Source organism: Electrophorus electricus, chromosome 10 (assembly GCF_041902795.1).
Source record: "Electrophorus electricus isolate QZ-2024a chromosome 10, ASM4190279v1, whole genome shotgun sequence".
Classification (NCBI taxonomy): domain Eukaryota; kingdom Metazoa; phylum Chordata; class Actinopteri; order Gymnotiformes; family Gymnotidae; genus Electrophorus; species Electrophorus electricus.
In genome coordinates this window covers 2,690,016-2,710,348 of record NC_137506.1, presented here as the reverse complement: position 1 = coordinate 2,710,348, position 20,333 = coordinate 2,690,016, and the positions used below count along the sequence as shown (strand labels likewise).

The following is a 20,333-nucleotide window of genomic DNA, read 5'->3' as shown; positions in this document are numbered from 1 at the left end:
ATCCCGAATGGCACACAACCTTTTCCAAAGTTTATCAACAAAGTCACTTGCAGGTGAACTCAAAACCAAGGGAGAAACAGACAACCATTGTTTGTACAGTAACTTAAGGGGCCCTCGCTCTGATCGGCCAAAAAGCAGGGTGTTTGGACTAAAGCCAATAGATTCCTGCACTATATCCAGAATGGCAAACAATAACAAGGGCACTCCCTCATCCCAATCTTTCTCAAAATCATGACAATCCATTTTAAAAATGTTCTTGAAGGCCTGATGGAACCTTTCTAGGGCTCCTCGGGACTCTGGGTGGTAGGCGCTAGACACATGATGCTGTTTTTTTAATTTGCCAACAACTTGTGCAAACAGGGTCAACATGAAATTAGAACCTTGATCTGTCTGTATGCATTTATTTACATATGGTGCAAAACTTAAAAAATGCATTCACTATAACCTTAGATTTAAGGCAATGCAGGGGAATGGCCTCAGGGAACCTGGTAGCAGCACACATTAGCAAAAGGAGCGACCTACACAATCTACTCACAATCTCAAATAGCTCACTGACAACTGGTCTGGGGCAAAGTGGAGCAGAAGGGATCACTTGGTTAGGTTTTCCAACCATTTGACATGTGTGACAAGACAGTAATGAATTACATCACCGTTTACAGAGAGCCAAAAGAAATGTGACAAAATACGCTGTACACTTTTCTTAACTCCTAGATGTCCAGAAAGTGGATGTTCGAACACAGGACGTAACAAAGGTAAAAGCCGCTGTTTCAGTTTATGTAATACCTGAACTGTCCCAGGTTTTACTTCCTTAGCAGAGGCACTCACAGATGACCTTTTTGTTCTTCATACATATTAATTTATAGGTACAGTACAGTTACAGGTGTGAATGAGCAGTATAAAAAAATAATAATGAACCTGTAACAATGGTCTGTGTAGCAGGAGATCAGATACCAATTAGTGCAGTGGTTTGTACAAATACACAGATCACCAGCATACCAATTCAAAAAGGGTGAATAATATAAATCTAACATTATATACAACAGTGACACAAGTAGGATCTGAAATTTAAAAAAAGACAAGTTACATGCTCTTCATAAAACCGTACACAAAAATATTAGCAATACTTTCTTACACAATAAATTCAACACAGCAAAGTATACCCAAACCTACAAGACCAATGTGGTTATTTATCCCAATAACCACAGCAGCCTTTTGACATCAAATTGTCTTCCTAAAGGTCTCTGAAGCAACTGAAATAGCTTCACAGATGTTAATACACACAACAGGAAAAAGGAATATGCTAACAGCGCTAGTGCTAACAGCACTAATGCTAGCAGCGCTAGTGCTAATGGTACTATCGGCGCAGCCAATGGCGCATGCGCAGGGCCCACCATAGAACAGCGCCCTCTCATCATCACGGAGAGTGACGTGAGGAGAGTGTTTAAAAGGGTGAATACCAGGAAGGTGGTGGGACCAGACGGTATCTGCGGGAGGGTCTTCAAAGCCTGTGCAGATCAGCTAGCCCCGGTATTCACCGACATCTTCAATCTCTCCCTGACGCTTGGTATCATCCCGTCTAGCTTCAAGCGGTCCACCATCGTCCCCGTCCCGAAGAAACCTCGACCCTCCGAACTCAATGACTACCGCCCTGGACGAAGGGAGGGGAAATTATGTTAAAATACTGTTTGTCGACTACAGTTCAGCATTTAACACTATCTTCCCCTCCCTACTCACTACTAAGTTGGGGGATCTAGGACTGCACACATCCCTGTGCAACTGGATCTCCAATTTCCTAACAGACAGACCACAATCAGTACGGGTGGGCAACTGTGCCTCATCCACCCTCACACTCAGCACTGGAGCTCCTCAGGGTTGTGTCCTAAGCCCCCTGCTCTACTCACTGCACACCTACGACTGCACAGCCACTTCCAGCTCCACCATCATTGTCAAGTTTGCTGACGACACTGTTGTCATGGGCCTGATCTCAGACAATGACGAGAGGGCCTACCTGGAGGAGATTAAACACCTGGAAAACTGGTGCCAGGAAAATAATCTCCTCCTAAACGTCAGTAAAACAAAGGAGCTGATCGTGGATTGCAGCAAGAAGCAGGAGCGGCACTACCAACCTGTGAGGATCAGTGGAACCACGGTGGAGAGAGTAGATAGTTTCAGGTACCTTGGTGTTCACATCTCGCAGGACCTGTCCTGGTCCCGCTATACCAACTCCCTGGCAAAGAAGGCTCGTCAGCGTCTTTACCACCTCAGATGCCTAAGAGACTTCAGACTGCCCTCCAAGGTACTGCGGAACTTCTACACCTGCACTATCAAGAGCATCCTCACGGGGAACATCACAGTCTGGTTTGGGAATAGCACCAAGCAGGACAGACAAGCACTCCAAAGGGTAGTGCGTTCAGCAGAGCGCATCACTCACATGGAACTTCCTGACCTGCAGACCATCTACTACAATTGTGAAGGACCCCACCCATCCCAACAATAGGCTCTTCTCTCTGTTGAGGTCAGGGATGTGCTTTCGCTCCCTGAAGACCAAGACAGAGAGACTGAAGAGGAGCTTCTTCCCACAGGCCATTCGGGCCCTGAATCAGGGAAACTGATAAACTGTGGGGACCACCACCACCATGTAACATAGCTGTGTGTGTGTGTGTGTGTGTGTGTGTGTATATATATATATATATATATATATATATATATATATATATATATATATATATATATATATATATATATACATACATATATATATATATATATATATACATACAATTACCAAGTAACATAAAACATAAAAACTGTAAATATGTTATTCCACAAAATGGATCTGTACATTCTGTACATTGTTTACATATATATACACAACCATATACATTGTACATTGTGTATATAATCATAATATACATATATTGTACATACATTGTTAATATATTTTTGTACATCTACGCACCCCTGTTTTCTTTTTCCTCAGTTTGGACAGAGCACTCTCAACCATTTCACTGCGAGTTATACTGTGTATGACTATGTATGTGACAAATAAACCAAACTTGAAACTTGAAACTTATATAAACCTACTGTTAATTTGCTGTCAGGCACCATCTGAAAGCTTTTATTTCTTTGTTTATTGTATGATGATTCATGGTTCATACATATATATCCCAGCACAACCAGCATTATTAAGATGTGACTGTAGCCAGTAGCCAGTAGGTGTCATCGCATACTGGATACGCTACTGCATGTACTGGAACCAGAACGCAGTAAGGTTTGTATTGGGGGGCAGTATACCGTATAAAGTATGTGGTAGGCTATTTCCAATAGCCAATTAGAAACAGACTTAACATACTTAACATACATAAACACATTTGATCAATACGTCTCTCGTACATGTAATCATCTCTATGACAAAGCGGTCATTACAGAACTGATAGCAATACTGCTGATTAACAGGTGCGTTCCCGGAGATCGATATCGCAGTCAGGTTATCAGCACTTTAAATCCGATTTTACGGTATTTCGCTGCTCACAGCAAACTAACGCTCCCTAAGCAAAGAGAAACAGAGACCTTCGTATTTTTTGAGCTTTGATGAAGACACCCACTTTTACTACATTTAAAAGTACAAAATACAGTTTAGTTGAACTAGTTTACTTGAATCATTACATTAAACACAACTAGTAATATATATAAACAGTTTAATAAGCATTGTGCAAAATGGTTTTTCTATATAATATTTCTCAGAAGTTTATTACAGAGCTGGTCTGCCAGCTAATAGTGACATGTTGACAGCTAACTAGTGCAGGGTATGGGGAACTGAAGAATGACACTGGCAGTTGAGTGGTGGCCCTTGGCTAACTTACTCTGCTACTAGCCAAGGGCTCCTAGTCTTATGTGGCAGTGAAACAGTTTTGACTTTATGGGATATTTCTGAGAATTAGATATCCATATTCAGTCTTTGTAAAATGGGTTTATATTCACCTAAAGGTAGTACTGTTTTAATGTGGGTTTATGAAAAAATGGTAAAGTCAAATGTGTGCAAACTTACTCGGCTGATAGGCAAGGAGTCCTACTCTTATTTGGTAGTGAAATAGTTTTGACTTTATGGGATATTTCTGAGAATTAGATATCAAATTCATCTTATATGAAATTAGTACATTAATTTGCCTAAAGGTAGTTCAAATCTAATATGGATTTATGAAGAAATGGTAGAGTGAAATCTGTCCAAACTTACTCGGCTGATAGGCAAGGACTCCTACTCTTATATGGTAGTGAAATAGTTTTGACTTTATGGGCAATGTCTTAGAAATAGACAACTGTACTGTCTCCAAGCCCATTAAAGACATTAACATTTTATATGGATTTTTGAGAAAATGATACAGTATTATCTGTCCAAACTTGCACTGGTGATGGGCAAAGTCTCCCACTTGAGTGGTAGTAGAACTGTGTTGGCATTATGGGAAAATTCAGAAAAATACATGACCATACTTTCTCTGAATTAAATGGACATGTAAACATCATTACAAATACAAGGACTTCAGTATAGATTTATGAAAACTGGTGCAGTAGAATCTTTAAACATTAGAAAAGCATTATTATTATTATTATTATTATTATTTAATTGCCTGAGTCATATCTAAAGCTGTTGCAAAACAAATACCACAGATCACAGCAATGACCACAGACAAATGATTATTAATGCACACATGGAGAATAAAGCTATTTATTACACAAAGACATGCACACACAATCCTTTAATGAATCAATTAGTGGTAGCTCAGTGGTTAAGGTACTTGACTTGTAATTGGAAGAATGCTGGTTCAAGCCCCACCACTACCAAGTTGCCACTGGTGTGTCACTGAGCAAGACCATTAACCCTCAATTACTCAGGTTGTACTCAGTCATAATTATAAGTTGCTTTGGATGAAAGTGTCAGCTAAATGTTGTAAAAGTCACTCAAACAATTAGTGATATATTGTAACTATAAATAGACCCCAAATTAAAGAACTGGAAACCCAGAGAATGGCGGATGTAGTGCTCAGTCCATCACTGAAAAAGAGGGACTTGAACAGCTCCAGAAAGATTTTTGTTTTTCAGACATTTTTTGTTTTGGGGTTGGGGTAGGGTTAGGGTTGGGGTTTGGTTAGGGGTAGGGGTAGAGTTAGGGGTTGGGGTTAGGGTTAGGTTAGGGGTAGGGGTAGAGGTAGGGGTAGGGGTAGGGGTAGGGTTAGGGGTAGAGGTAGATTAGGATTAGGGGTAGGATTAGGATTAGGGGTAGGATTAGGATTAGGGTTCGGGTTGGGGTTCGGGTTCGGGTTCGGGTTGGGGTTGGGGTTGGGGTTAGGGTTAGGTTAGGGGTAGGGGTAGAGGCAGGGTTAGGGGTAGGGGTAGAGGCAGGGTTAGGGGTAGGGGTAGAGGTAGGGTTGGGTTTTTCCCAACTTTTCAGGAAGGAGTCCCAGTCAGGTGCTGATAGGGGCAACTCAGACTGGAAATGATTCCAGAACCTGGTGATCAAAAGCACATCACATGATTTAATATTACAGCATAATCTATGGCTGGAGAGCTGAATAGTTGCAAACATGGGTAGGAGGTGGTGTGTGTACAGAATTTCAGTGGGTATGAATTCATGTTTCCATACTAAGGACTCAAATCTGATGTTTTCAGCCAGTGAGGTGTGTTTGGAAACTGCTACTGCAGACGAACAGAAGCAATCACATTCTCCTTTGCTGGATGGCACAGAGAATTTGATCCAATCCATGATATCCACAATCAGATCACATAATATTCAAACAGTACAACTTTGCATCCCAAATTTTTAATTGAAAAACTTTATTTTTAAGTGTCTTTTCTTTGTCTTTCTCCCTCTCTGACAGTGTTGGCAGATTCTGACAACTGACACTGCAAACTCAGATAAGGAACAGACTTGGTTCGCCCGGCGAGGTGTGCCTGCCTAGACAGTAAATCACTGAACTTGGTTTGGGTGCAGTTGGCTGATTGATGAAGAGGGCTGGGTTGTGTATGAGTGCGTTTGTGTGTGCCCAAATGCCTTACTTGTGATGGTAGATGTCTGGCTCACGGCTGATCCTGTTATTAAAGCTGATATACAGGTCGTCCCACAGCAAGCCATTCACAACCACGTGTCTCATCACCCCAATTCTGTTTTGAATCTAAATACATGCGCATGTGCGCACACACACAATTATATAAAAATAAGATGAGTAACATTACCAGATTAGACAGTGTATAGTAAAAATATAATTTATCACATGCTCCAACCACTTAATGTATACATACCCAGTGTTAGCCATATTATTCATAGTTTCCATGGTTAAGATATGTTGCAAAAGTGTAAGGCTCTGATGTTTCCATGGTTACCTCCACATAGAAGTGCTCTCTCTGTGGCCTTACAGATGGGAAGGAAAGGTCCAGAAAGTCAACGAGGTAGTCATAGCCATCATCCCGTGGCAGGAAATCGTCATCTGTCTCAGTGACCTGTTGGGAAGGTATTTACTTATTTTACATCTTATAGAGAAAACTATACAGGAAATAATAAAAAAAAAAACCTATTTGAAGTTTGGCCCAAAGAGGCCAGCTTGCTTCAGCTTTGAACCTTCTGCAGTAGCTCTCATTAAATGATGTATAGTGACCAGTCTATCCCGTTTTAAGGCCCAATCAGCAGCTACTGCAACTGACTAGGTCCAGGATTGCAAAGACAGAGGCTTCAAGACAATCCATCCAGTCTGTGAACAACGCACCAATACCTAAGCCTGCTGCAGGAGTTAAAAGAACATGGCAGCCAGTCTGAGGAAAATGTTTAGATATGCCTGGGCAACATATACATTTGTCTGAATCTGAAGCTGTCAAAGTCTGTTACTGAATTTTGTCTCATAGAATCCCCAGAGTTTTTCCCGTTATATTTATTGCCTGGTATAAATAAATAAGATACTACAAATGGCTCCTAAACACAGTACAGAAGAAATATGTCACTGTGAAGTTGATGTCACACACACACACACACACACACACACACACACACACACACACACACACACACACACACACACACACACACACACTGCATTAGCGTCTGTGCTCTTAACCAGTCCCTGAGTCATAGTGTCTGTTGAGGACACCGTGTAGGCCGCCTCCCCTTTGTGTAAAACTGTGTACAGCTGTTTGTTCAGGGTAGTGGCCTTTAGGTCTCAGGATATATTTTCCTTTGCCCTGTGACATTAAGGGCAAACAAGAGACAGGTTTGGCTAGATTTTAAAATAAGAGTCTCTGTGCAAACAGAGGGAGTGTAGCACAATGGTTGCTAGATTGAATAGAATCACTGACCAGGAGCACTCTAAGATGAACACTAGTTTTTCCTTCAGTAGAATGAGGTAGCAGGGCCATCAGAGCAGTTCCACATTTAAAAAGTGCTGTAAATTTTAGTTACCTGAATGACCAGGTTGTAGTTCTTGAATCCTGCCCAGTTGTAATAAAACTGGATCCAGCTTTTGTGTTCAAAGATTTTGGATGAGATGGCAGCGTTTAGTTCGTCCACATACAAGTCAAAGTCCCAGCTGTCCTTCAAGATCTTTGTGCCACTCGGTGGCTGGGTAATGCAGTCTCTAGATGTATTTGCAGGGTTAGAGGAAACAAATACAGAAAAATTCATTTCTCTCAGTTGGTATCATATCTGACATTACAATATTGTGTAAAATTTGCATAATTGTTCCATATTAAGTTAATTTTCATCAATATTAAAAAACAAACCAACAAAAACAAATTCAATCATTTATACAATGACACTGATAAGGTAATGTTGCTATTGAATAAAGGACTAAAATTAGATATTGTAAAGCTTGGTGTGCTCCAAATAGCAATTTTGTTTATACTTTCATCTTTGCAACATCATCCACAGCTTTGTTATACTACGCTGGGATGGAAAAGTCATTGGTTTATATAAACTGTGTGCCAATTAACTGCCAAACTGCTATGTGTCTGTTAACACGATAGCGCAATTATCTAATAAATGTTACATTTACATCCTGTCACGCTCCCCCATTTCCCTGGCTACCTATCCACGTCCGTGTTTTCCCACCATCATCTGTTTCTATGGTTTCCTGTCTCCTCCCCTTTAGCTCCAGCTGTTCCTCGTTGGTCCTTCGTTAGTGTTTCTGTTGAAACCTTGCTTCTTCGTCCCGTGTTTGCTGATCATTGTATATCCCCATGGAGCTCTCTGCGTTACCCGCTCTGTCTACGCTGCTTTCCCTGTTCTCGATCCTCATCAGGTGTTCTCTCGTCTGTTATACTTTTTCTCTGCATTCCTGTCTATGTTCCTCTCCTTTTTTCGTGTTCGCTATTGTAGATCTGTTTCCTGTGTGTGTCTTGTTTATTGTTTGTCTAGTTTAAGTAGCCCAGTTCAGTGTGTTCCCCGCTTGTCTTAGTTTTACGCCTCGTCGTTGTTCTCTGTCTTTCCTTAGTGTTTATTTCCTTTGTTGCCTAGTTCTTGCCCTCACCCTGTTAGCCTGTTATTCTTCTGTTTGTTCCTTCGTTCTGTACTGTGTTCTTTCCCTGGTTAGTCTGTTTCTGTTATTAAACTTATTATTCATTTATTCTATCCTATCTGTCTCTGTTCTCATTATGGCTTCCCCAGTTTGTGATTCAGTTCCTTCTCACGTCTGAGGCGTCGTCACTTTGCAAGTGTGTTCGCTCTCCCTCCCAAACGTTACGCAGCCCAATGAAATAGCAAAAATACTTCACTTTTGTTTATGGTACACAATAGTGAATTGCAGTATACATACACGCGCACGTACACACCTGCCGTCTTGGTTTGTTAGAGCAAGGGCCAGGTCAAGCACAGATCCAGGCAAAGGTGTCCATGTGGTGATATGGGGACAAAGATTCTTGATCTTTTCATTCAGGTCTTCTGGGTTGTTCTTAGTATTAATGTTTTTTATGTACCTGTTGGATATAGAGGGGTCTGTTAAATATAGAATGTACTGGGTACTTTACAGTCTCTGCCTGGCAACGACAGTTATATTAGTTACGTTTATAAGCAAGTAATCTTTTGCGAAAATTGCTTTAGTGCTCAAGAATGTTCGATGATTTTATATATATGTGATAGACGGAAAAAAGACACTGTTTCCAACTTTAGCGGTAAAAGTATGTCAATACCTGAAATTTCGCAAAAAATGAATTGAAAAATGAATTGCCATTTGCAAGTTTTCCCTCTCATGAGCTCGAAAACACACACACACACACACACACACAGCTGATGGGGGGACTCGCGGATTGAATGAGAGTGTTTTTCGGTCTCGTTACACTAAAGAAAGGCCGCCACATCCTGCGAGACACTGTATAGAAACAATGCTCGGTTAAAGAACAAACACATTTTGATTCATGTATCCTCCCCCAGTAGTTATCAGTTCTTGAATATCAGTTTGTGAATTTTCAGCCGTAAATAGCTTTCACCGCAGTCTCATTTGGATATAAATAGCCTAATAACACTTTACTGATCCCAAAGGAAATTGCAGATTATGCTAATAAATGGCACACAAGATTAGATCAATGGTATAATAATTGGCCTGTGACCCTTAATTGTTACGAGAAGGTTAAGAAAGCCAAATGTACACAATTTATGACAAACATGAAATGAAAGATGGGGAGATCAACCCCAACTTTTTTGTGGGCAAACCAAAACTTACACAAATTTAGCAGAAAATTACGTTACCACGCAGATATTGTTTCGCTAAAAGTCAGTTTGACGGACACAAGCTGAGCAGAAAAAAAAGTATTTTCGGGAATTTTCATTTTATCGCTTGCAGTTTAATAAAGATTCGATGAAAACGTAGCTGTTTCGCTACCTGTCGGATGGGTGAGCCTCGGTAAAGTAGCCCGAAAATGGGCAGTAGACTTTGGGCTGCAGTTTCGCCACCAGTTTGGCCGTATAGTGCAGAAGTTTCTTCCTCTCTCTGCTGATAAAGTCGCGCTTCCAGCTCTCTGCAGGAATTGTGTGGGGATTTTTATTTATTTTTTCTGTCATTATATTTCTAGATTCTTGTCTTTAAGTAACATTGTAGTCGGTCATATTTGACCTTTTCTTGAACCCTATGACCACTAAGCACTTACCACGGTTTGCCTCATAACTCACCAGTGTATTTGTAACGTAAGGAGGCTAAGCAGGATGCGTGGACGAGTTATGTTAAACAAACGCATACATTTATTCGCACAGAAACCAAATACGATGCAGCAATGAAACTATCGTAACATCAAACACAGACAACAGTGCCATAGGGGTTTATATACATACGTAAATGACAAGCAATTACAAACAGGTGTGAAACGTGTGGGGTGTGGCCACATGGACGAACATACACACACCCACACAAACACACGGGGAGACACTTGGGAAGAGGGGCCGTGCCGCGACAGTATTTGACTCATAACTCACCAGTGTATTTGCCTTTGTGAAAGGTCATGGGAAATCCTGACGCTCCTCCAGCAAAGTCGCTCATCATCACGTCCACACCATGTGGAAGGCAGCCATTATTTGGACGTGTGCAGTCCACTGTGTTCAGGATTAGGTGTCCTGGGGGCATTCAGCAGATTCATTTCACAAATGCATGTGTGGTGGAAATTTGAATAAACAGCAAGTCAGACGTGATTAAAAGAGTAATTTATTAAAGAAAAAAGAAAAGATGTAGCTACATGAGGGATAATTCCTACAGCAAAAGCTCTAAAGGGGTAGACTGACTCTGCTCCTTATATCTAAACTTCACCCCCAGGGAGGGGTGCTCCGTCATCCTGTTTACCCATTCCCTGCTCCTTATCGCAATGAACATTCTTGCACGTACCAGAACGGACACAGTTTGCAAGATAAGCCTAATTCCTCTTTTACGACACATGCAGGTCACGAAGCAACATTCTAACAGTCGTTTTGTTCACACAACATACAGAGACAGAGTGTGCAGACTAAACTATTCATATAAGATTATATAATGAAAGGATTAACATGATTATATATGAATCATTACATATGAATCACACGAGAATACATGATCGAATAATATTTTCCATCACAGCATGATATGGAGTTTATGTACAATGAGCGTGAGCGATGCGGCTTTGCCTCCAGCTGCCCTGTAGCTAGTCTCCTCCTCTCCTCACTACACATTACATAGATCCACTAGCCACTATTGTTCTACAAAGACATATAACAATACATTTTGTTGTCTGAGTCACTCTCAGCAGCAGTGTGGTGGAGAGATGTTTGAAGGACAGCAAAGAGATTATATATATCAGAAACAGCTCTAACTCAAAGTAATATTTTGAGTTTTACAGTAGAACAACAGGGTTTTGGTTTTTTGAACTTCTCAAATCACTGAAACCAGTAAACTGTGATGTTTTCTTTCATTGGTCCGTACTACAGGAAGGAAGTTCATATCTTCCGCAACTTGTGAAAAAAATAACTTTTACCAGAAATGTCACAGTGGTGAAACCTAATATCAGAGATTATGGGGAGTTATGAACACCAGGGATGTTGCATACTCAAAGTTATTACATAAAGTAACTAAAATCATCTTTAAAAAAGCAGAATTAGCATTTTCTTAAATGTTAAACACACACACATACACACACACACACACACGCACGCACGCACGCACACACACACACACACACACACACACACACACACACACACACACACCTAAATTTATTTGGTACTAATTATCCACTGCATCAGTTAATATATTTCATAACTAGGTATACACATTATTTGCCCCTTTAATGATTTCAGGTATTAAATGAACTTTGTAGTGTCTTTGAGCAACAAAACTGTTGAGTAGCATAGGCTAAAGTACAGCAACAATATTACCTTTATAATCAACTATTAAGCAGGTGTCTATCTCTGGGTGAACTCCATCCATCAAAATCATAAACCTCAGGTTTTTGTCAACCTTAAGGAAACATAAGGGGACAGAACAGACACTTGGAATGAATGTTTGCACATCAACACTGGTGTCACCCTGCTAAAAACCAAGCCTGAAGCTGCCACTGACAGGGTTGGAATATCTGTACGTCAGACGGTTTAGGAGAAGGTGAGATCAAGTCAGGAACAAACAGAAATTACTGCACTCACAGTGCTTCAGATTAGTCACAAAGATAGCGCACCATCAAAGGTGACAAAGGTATTTATGTTTTTGATGCTCTATTAAGATATTGTTTGAAACCGTTGTTTACATTTTCGGTAGCGTGAGTCACAATGGAGGATAGAAGAGGATTCTTACATTGTACCAGACTCCGAAGGGGACCACAGAGATGTTAGTTAGGTTCACTCCGCTTCTACCCAGATACCTGTGGCACCAACACAAACATATCTAGATGCCTTGACTCGACTGTCAGCTTCTACCGAATAGAATGGTGGGAATTAAGCCTTACCAGAACACTGGCCGTGAAGTGTCTCCCACGTATATGGGTATGTCTGGCCGTTGCTGGGCAAGGAGCTTCAAGGATGGATAACTGAGAAATTCGAGTGTGTGTAAAAAAGGTTCGAGCAAAACCAGCAGAAGACCCCAGTATCTGGATTTCGTAATAGTTTTCCTTCAAAAGCTCTCATGATGTAAGATTTGTAAGAATGCAATTAACAAGGTTGTGAGACAATTATGAATAATTATATGATCAGCAGTACCGATATTACTTTTAAAATGGTCTTGTTTGTATTCTTGTACGACATAGTATTAGTGTAATTTCACATGAATTTCTCTTTTTTCATCATAACTCCATTAGCATGATATCTCATTGACTTGTTCAAATGTGGGCATACATTGAACTAAATTACTGGGTAGTTTTATAGCTTGTATGAAAATACTTGAAAACAAAGGCTTTTTCTAAATGTGTTTCAAGAGTGTTTCTAGATTTGGTTGTGGTTTTACATTACATGTTCAAAATGGTGCTACAATTTTCAACACCATCACCTGGTTATTGACACCCCCCTTGCTCTGTTACTAATGTGTTACTACCATGACTGTGCCATTGTTTGTCTTACATTTCAAGTTTTCAGAACACTACGAAGACGACCCACCTTAGGTGGTCCGAGTGTGTGTGGCTGATGTAAACGAGGTCTGCTTGTCTGAGTCTGTCCATGGCGTCTGAGGGTGGCTCGTGCAGAAGCCACCAGCCCCTGGCGAAGGCAGGACCTGTCAGCCATGGGTCAAACATCATCCTCTTGTCTCCAGCCTTTAGTTCCATGCATGCGTGGGTTATGTAGGTCAGCTTTACGCACAGCATGAAAAGATATGGTGGTTTGTTTTGTTATTCAGTTGGGCCTTGTTTCAGAAGCAAACAGAAAACATTTAGCTTCAAATATCAGATGGTGTGGAACAACAGTCAATTACTGACTACATAACACTGAAGCTTAAATATTACCATTAAATAAGCGTGTGACCTTTCCACATCTGATTAGTTATAATTCATGAAATACTATGATTAACGTTATTCTCTATTAGTTATAATTAAATCAAAGAAACACAAGAAAGTTGTCAACAGTCTCACTGAGGTTGAGAAGTAAGTTTTTTTTTCTGATACCAGTATGAGTATATCCAGATCCTATTACATAATTTGTTAATTTTCTATGTGGTTCTATATGGAAACTGTTCTGTGTTTGTGCATCATACCGTGACCTCTCCCGGTTGCAGTTCTTGTGCTGGTCTGGAATCTACAGTCCAGGGTTCAGGAGGGACCAGCTCCACCAGCTTCAACCCTCCATCTTCAGACTTTACCACCTCTGCATGCATACACATACATGACAGACTGAAGTAACAGTGTTATTTGAAATATTTTAATGTTAATACTTCTCTAGGATATGTTTATGTGCAGTGGATAGTGTAATAATATATTAATATTGCTGCTAGTCCTCCTACTACTATTACTACTAATATAATAAGGACATTCCTGACATCAGTAATTTTCTATATTGCAGACTTTGTCCCAATGAGTAATAAACAATATTTAGTAACTTGGAACAGTATATACACATAATTGCTATTTAGAAGATTTTTAAGATAAGATACATCATTTGTTGGGCTTTTGAGGGTGTTGGTGGTGGGAGTCTAACACCGCTTCCTTCTTCAAAAAGCCCTGTAAAGGATGTTGCTATGAATAAAAGCATTTGGCAGTTTACTAAATGTAAATTCAATATACAAGTGCTGGTCAGGCTTCTTTGCCCAAGCCTTTACAAGAGGGCCATTTTCACAGTTTGTCAGGACACAAATGGTATAAAGCTGATTAATGCTACGAAAAGCTGAAGTGGAATCTTGGTGTCAAAGAACTCGCGTATCAGCAGCGGGTGAAATGCTCCACAGCACGAGTTCCCTTGATATTCATGTGAAATTTCGCTGACAAAAGTCTAGTGTGATCACGGCTTTAAGGTAAAGAGGAAATTTTTGTGGTCGGAACTGTGGACCAGAAAGACAGTTTGCAGGAGCACTTCAGGAAAACCAGAGTGAAGACCACAAACTGCGAGAAAATTACTTACTTTGGAAAAAATATAGAACGTGAAAATTCAGTTTTTACGAGGTATGAAACCAGAAGCGCAGCTAAAAAGGGTCTAGAATCACCCGTTTCAGAATGCGGCTTTATTAACATACAATATACAGAGGGTGACTCAATTAAACAAAACAAGGAAAAAAAAAAAAAAAGAAAAAAAAAAAAAACCCACACATACAATATTCTTAATGACAATGCCCATCTCAACCAAGTGAACAACAAAACCGGTAAAATGAAGCCTAAACAATAAAACTGAAAATTACTTAGGAAATAGGAAAAAACATTAATTCATGCCTTCTTAAATTATAATGTAGTAAAAAGGTGGCCGGGCAGCGCTCACTCGTTCTGAGTGCGGAGGGGTAATCTGGCACGAGGGAGTGTCAAAAGGCTGTCCTTTTCTGACACCTTGGAGCAGTTCAGGGAAGGATTGGGGTGGTTCTTCTAGCGAAGGTACCTTAAAGAAGCGTCCTCCTACTACTAATATAATAATGACATTCCTAACATCAGTAATTTTATATATATTGCAGACTTTGTCCCAGTGAGTAATAATTCTATTTCATTAGAGCCAGATTTCATACATTTTTTATGCATCCAGTATCTGATTGTCTCAAATGCAGGATATTAGGGCGGGAGCTAGCAGGGTAGCCAGTAGCTTTGCTCCTTACATAGATCCGAGTATCAACAGATTCCCTGTGTCTGTAATGCTGAAAGCACAGTCAGGCACTTGTGGGTAGCTTAGTTGAGGCTCCCTTAAGGAGGGCTATGAGAGGAGCTGCTACATCACTGAAATGCCTAATAAAACGTCTATAAAAGTTTCCGAAGCCGAGGAAGCTCTGAAGTTTCCTGATAGTGGTGGGAACAGGCCAGTTGCGGATAGCCTCTATTTTTTTCTTTGATGTATGTCTCCATGGCTCTCTCCTCCTCGTGAGACAGGCTTTACGCAGGCTTTAGGTAATGTGGCTCCTTCTAAGAGTTCTATGGAGCAATCATAGGTACGATGAGGTGGCAAAATGGTGGCTTTTTGTTTGCTGAAAACCTCAGCAAGATCCTGATATTCAAAGGGAATGGAAAAGGTGCGGGAATCAACAGGGCTTTCAAGGGTAGTGGAACACAGAGTGACGGTGGGAAGGGTCAGGCAGTTCTTTGGGCAGGCGAATGATCTCCTACTGATCATTCAGTAAGACCACCGAATGATCTCTTACTGTGACCACGAGATACTAGAATTATGTTGTGCCAACCATGGGAGGCCTAGTATAATGAGGAAGGCTGAAGCTTCTATAACAAAAAAGGATGTGTGAAGTGCACTGGTGGAGAGTTTGACGGTTGTGGTGCGGAAGGCGATGGAACCAGCCCCTAATGGGGACCCGTCTACAGTGTCCAGGTGAAGGGACTTTGGTAGAGGCTCCACTGGAATGTCCAAATCCCAAACCAGATTGTCATGAATGAAATTGCCCTCTGCTCCTGAATCTATTAATGCTTTAAAGCAGGTAGATGAGGAGTGTGAACAAACAGACAGGTACATTGAAGGATTTAGCCACCATCCTTTTAACGGGAAGGGCTCTTACTTGGGCGAGTGGATTGGTCTCCTGACCTCTCCTATGGGCTGAGGAAACGAACCGGTTAGGTCTCGGACTGCACTCCCTCAGAACATGTCCTGCAGCACCACAGTAAAGGCACAGACCCTACTGGAGGCGGCGTCTTCTCTCCTCTGCGGACAAACGAGTGGAATCACATTGCATGGGCTCGGCCGGAGTTTCTCTTCTAAATTCTACTGATCCAATTCCTGGAGTGGGGTGATTGACGTGAATATGATTGGTTCGGTGCGGTCTCCGTTCTTGAATACAACGTTCCATCTGAACGGCTAGTACAATAAGTTGGTCAAGAGTCAGCTCATCATCACGACAAGCCAGTTCATGAAGTACTTCAGTGTTTAGGCCATTACAAAACACGACCAGCAGAGCTGCTTCATTCCATCTTTCTACCAGCGGCTATAGTGCCAAACTCCCAAGCTTAGTCAGAAACTGCACGATTGCACTGGCGGAGTTTAGTGAGCCTCTCCCCTCATGCGGATGATCAAAAACTGCTTTAAACTGGGCGAGGAAGTCATTATACGGCAGTGTCTGAGTCGTTTCCCAGATAGCTGCAGCTCACTCCAGCACTTTGTCCATTAGCCGTGCAGTAAGGAAAGATATCTTGGCTTGGTCGGAACGGGGGAATGCCATTAAAATATAGGGTGCACTGTTACAAAAAAACCCTACATTTGTCCAGGGAGTCGTCATACTTATCGGATCTACTCATTGGAACAACAGGAGAAGCAGCGTTGGAAGTGGTTGCTGTAGCAGCAGCAGGGGAAGCGAGTTGTGCTGGGGAGATGTAGTCATGGCCTGTAGTCGAGCAGTAAGGTCTCTTAGACACTGTACAAGTTCAGCCATTTGGACCTGTTGGTCAGTCTGTTGTTTGGCAAGAACATCCAGAGACCGTGTGACTCCTTCGAGGACATGCTGGTGTTGACTGACGACCTGTCTTCGGCTGTTAACAGCCTCCATCAGAACCTCCGAATCCACCGTCTACACTACATAGAGGTGAACTATTCTGTAATGCTGAAAGCACAGTCAGATGCTTGCGGATAAAAGGCAGCAGTTTTATTGTAATCCGTATCCGTGGCGGTTAAACTAGCCAGGGCCAGAACCAGAGTGATACAGTCCAGGGGAATCACAATCATAATGGTAAACAGTCCAAGTCCAATAAACCATAGAGCAATAACACAGGCAAACAAATTCAACAAGGGGTATGCAAAAATCGTAGTCTCGGTAAAAAGCTCTGGCGAGTAACACTCCGTGTTACTATTCCACGTTAGTCACCTCCCTACATCTTACAAAAACCAGTCACAAGAGCAGAATTAATACACAAAACGGTGCAGGTCCAAGTGCAGGAGAGATGAAACGCTTCGTAGTGACTAGGCGAGAGTCAGTGCTTGGAGCCCTCTAATCACAACGAAATAATCAACAAGAACGTTAACGTAACAAACTAAGACAAACATGAAACGAGTAGTTACAAAATATATATCAAAGAACCTAGCTAAAAAATATAGATGTGGCGCGGATACATAAGGAGCAAACGAACAACGTTTGAACAGCGACAAGACGCTAAAATAACCGACAAACGTAACTCCGAAATACACGCACACAAAACAGCATCGGGAAACACCTGCGGCAGATTACACAAAGCAGACACAGGTGAAACTAAAACAACAATCAAAACTAAAAACAGAAACCAAAACAAAAGAACGTACTGCAGGCATCGCCATGACAACCGCGACAGTGAGAAAGAAAGGTACATGTGGATCCACAGAGCTCAGAGCAGCCGAATGAGACGTGGAGCGATTTAAAAGACATACTGAAGAGTGAGGAAGACTTGAAAAGAGAGCAAAGCAGAAATGTAAACAAATATGAAGCAGCAGAAGAATATAATCCATCGAGAAACAACAGGAATAGATGCTTTTACTAAGAACTTACTAATTTCTTCCTGTAGGAAACTGTCTGGTGGGTTCACATACTGCATGGTGGCGACATTAAGTTTCCAGTTGTGTTTAGTGCAGCGCACTGTCCTAGTTTAAACACACACACACAAAAAAAAAAACACATACACAAGCATACTTCGTTTACCTGCTAGAATAATATATTATTTCTCTGTAGTGTCAGTTGGACTTCATGGAAAAGTTTAAATAAAAGACGATACATTTATATCTAAGGATTTTTAGCAAAGTTATTTGTTACTTGGTACAAGAAAAAATCCTTGCATTGTATTCATTGTAGTTTAGTAGTGTGTTGTAGAATTTTTGGGGTTCTGGTTTTAATTAGTATGACTTTGTGGGATTTTGTTGGGTGGGGAATTTTAGGTTTAAGAAAGTAATAAGCTAAGAAAGGGTTTGTTATAACCATTTTGTCTCGTCTCTTGCTATTCTATTGTTATATAGAATTCTGTCTGATAAAAGGTAATGTTGAATAATTAATAATTATGTCAGAAGCATTCAGGAATTACACTGTGGAGTGTGGCTGGGGGTCATCTCAATAGAATTTGGAGGTATACAGCTATATAGGACACCTAGGTAGCTCACGAGCAACAATGGGATCTTTAAAACTATTAATTTCTTATTTGATTGAAGGCGAACCTAGACCCTCCTCCCTATATAAATTCAAAAATATTCCCTGAATCCCAGAGAGAAAGTGGCTTTCTGTGTATGAAGTAGGTTTCTTTGTAGAATTCTGTGTATGAAATTAGTTATCTTTGCATGACTCAAACTTTACTGTCCATGTGATGGCTTGGTTTTTACGTAAAACATTTAATTAGACAGACGAAGCCATCACCTTCATGTTTTCCAACATAGACTAGATGTGGTTATTTTCTTTTGGCTCCCGTTCATCCCTGGCACTAAAATCCAGTAACAAGTGAGCCGGTCACAAATGAGATTTAAGTAGAGATGTAAACAGGGTGCAAGGTGTTCTTTTCAGGTGGTCCAGGATACAAATTGGCACACCATCAAAGGCCCACATTGCCAACTGTATTATGGGCCAAGTCAGAAAGGATAGAATTGTTGTGATGGTGGGAAAGCACACAAAATCACTTATTCAAAGCTTGCTAGCTAGCTAACAATAGTTTAGTGTTAAGTCTCAAAATCACAAGTGGTCATTGGAGGCACATTTGTGAAAATACCGAATGTCAATGGCTGTCCATTCAGTTGTCCCATCAGGTGTGATACATAAGTGAAAAACAAGCCCCCACATCACATACCTCCCATCAATGTCTTCAATGTCTTTTATGAATTTTCCTCCTTGGTGTTTGCATTGGTTCCTGCATGCTCTCAGGGTGTTCTTATCTTTGTAGATCATGAAGCACTTTCCAGCTGGACTCTTCTTAAAGTTGATTCCTTCAGTAAGGCCCAGGACTGCAGTGGCATCCAGCTCCAGTACAGTGTGAGAGGTGTGAGACATTCCTGCTCGCCCAGCAACTGACCAGGAAACAGCAGCTAGAAAGAAACAGAACCATCCCACTAGCTGAACCTGTCTAACCTTCCAAATTTACAGAACCACTCTTGGTCACTGTAAAAAGCAAAATATTTGAATTTTTGTGAATGTTTTTATCAAAAGTAAGAAAGCCAGAATTAGCTAATTAATTCACAATGCATACATGTAGTCTATTAATGCTCAGTGCACAAATTTATCCTTTTAATGGTTGATTGTTTGTATAGGCTACTATAATTGAATGCTGCAGTTTTTGAGAAAAGATTCCCCACTCCTCTGCAAGCGGAATTGAGTGAGTTATAGCAAATTGTTTGTGTTGCTCCATGAGGAGTGAAGCGCCCATTTTAGTTTTTTCTGGCCTCTAGGCACGCAAGCAACGCTTCAGGCCTGCAATGTAGGACAAACGAATAAACTACTGCCCAGAGTTTATTCATGATATCCCTTTATATTGCTATTTTCCTGTTTCTTTCCCCAACCAGAGGACATCGAGGTGGACCCACACTTCGTAGACGTATATGATTTGAATGTTTTTGTATATCTAATTTTAGGAGACGCACTCTGTGACTGTGTGTGCCTAGAGCTGTGGGTTTTTTGGTTTTTTTTTCCTTGATTGAAATGTGAGTTCTCACAATTTCTTTTTTGCTAAAAGGAAGGCAGTAGTTAAGAGGTCGGGGCGCTACATGAAGTTCAGTTCAGACGGTACTAAATGAGTGAGAGAGGTAGAAAAGAGTCTGTTTAAAGCGCATGTTTTAGACTGAACTACATCTTGTACATATT

The 20,333-nt window shown here is 40.9% G+C and overlaps 1 protein-coding gene across 3 annotated transcripts in view; it reads right to left on the bottom strand.

The window, feature by feature from the left end:
- Positions 1-4,707: 4,707 nt before the first annotated feature.
- Positions 4,708-20,333, bottom strand: part of LOC118242352 (cytidine monophosphate-N-acetylneuraminic acid hydroxylase-like) — a 16,263-nt gene continuing 637 nt past the window's right edge. Inside the window, exons 2-15 of one of the 3 annotated variants that reach the window (XM_081721798.1) lie at positions 19,327-19,561; positions 18,051-18,142; positions 13,665-13,774; positions 13,073-13,263; positions 12,430-12,510; positions 12,279-12,345; positions 11,867-11,948; positions 10,442-10,579; positions 9,855-9,990; positions 8,809-8,952; positions 7,442-7,616; positions 6,376-6,492; positions 6,052-6,167; positions 4,708-5,504 (exon numbers count right to left, since the gene is read on the bottom strand). In XM_081721798.1, the coding sequence (XP_081577924.1) occupies positions 5,228-5,504; positions 6,052-6,167; positions 6,376-6,492; positions 7,442-7,616; positions 8,809-8,952; positions 9,855-9,990; positions 10,442-10,579; positions 11,867-11,948; positions 12,279-12,345; positions 12,430-12,510; positions 13,073-13,263; positions 13,665-13,774; positions 18,051-18,142; positions 19,327-19,526 (1,926 nt within the window). In that variant the 5' untranslated portion in view covers positions 19,527-19,561 and the 3' untranslated portion in view covers positions 4,708-5,227. Of the gene's footprint in view, positions 5,505-6,051; positions 6,168-6,375; positions 6,493-7,441; positions 7,617-8,808; positions 8,953-9,854; positions 9,991-10,441; positions 10,580-11,866; positions 11,949-12,278; positions 12,346-12,429; positions 12,511-13,072; positions 13,264-13,664; positions 13,775-17,827; positions 18,023-18,050; positions 18,143-19,326; positions 19,562-20,333 lie in introns of those variants that run through there. The other 2 variants (XM_081721800.1, XM_081721799.1) reach the window with 2 other exon arrangements.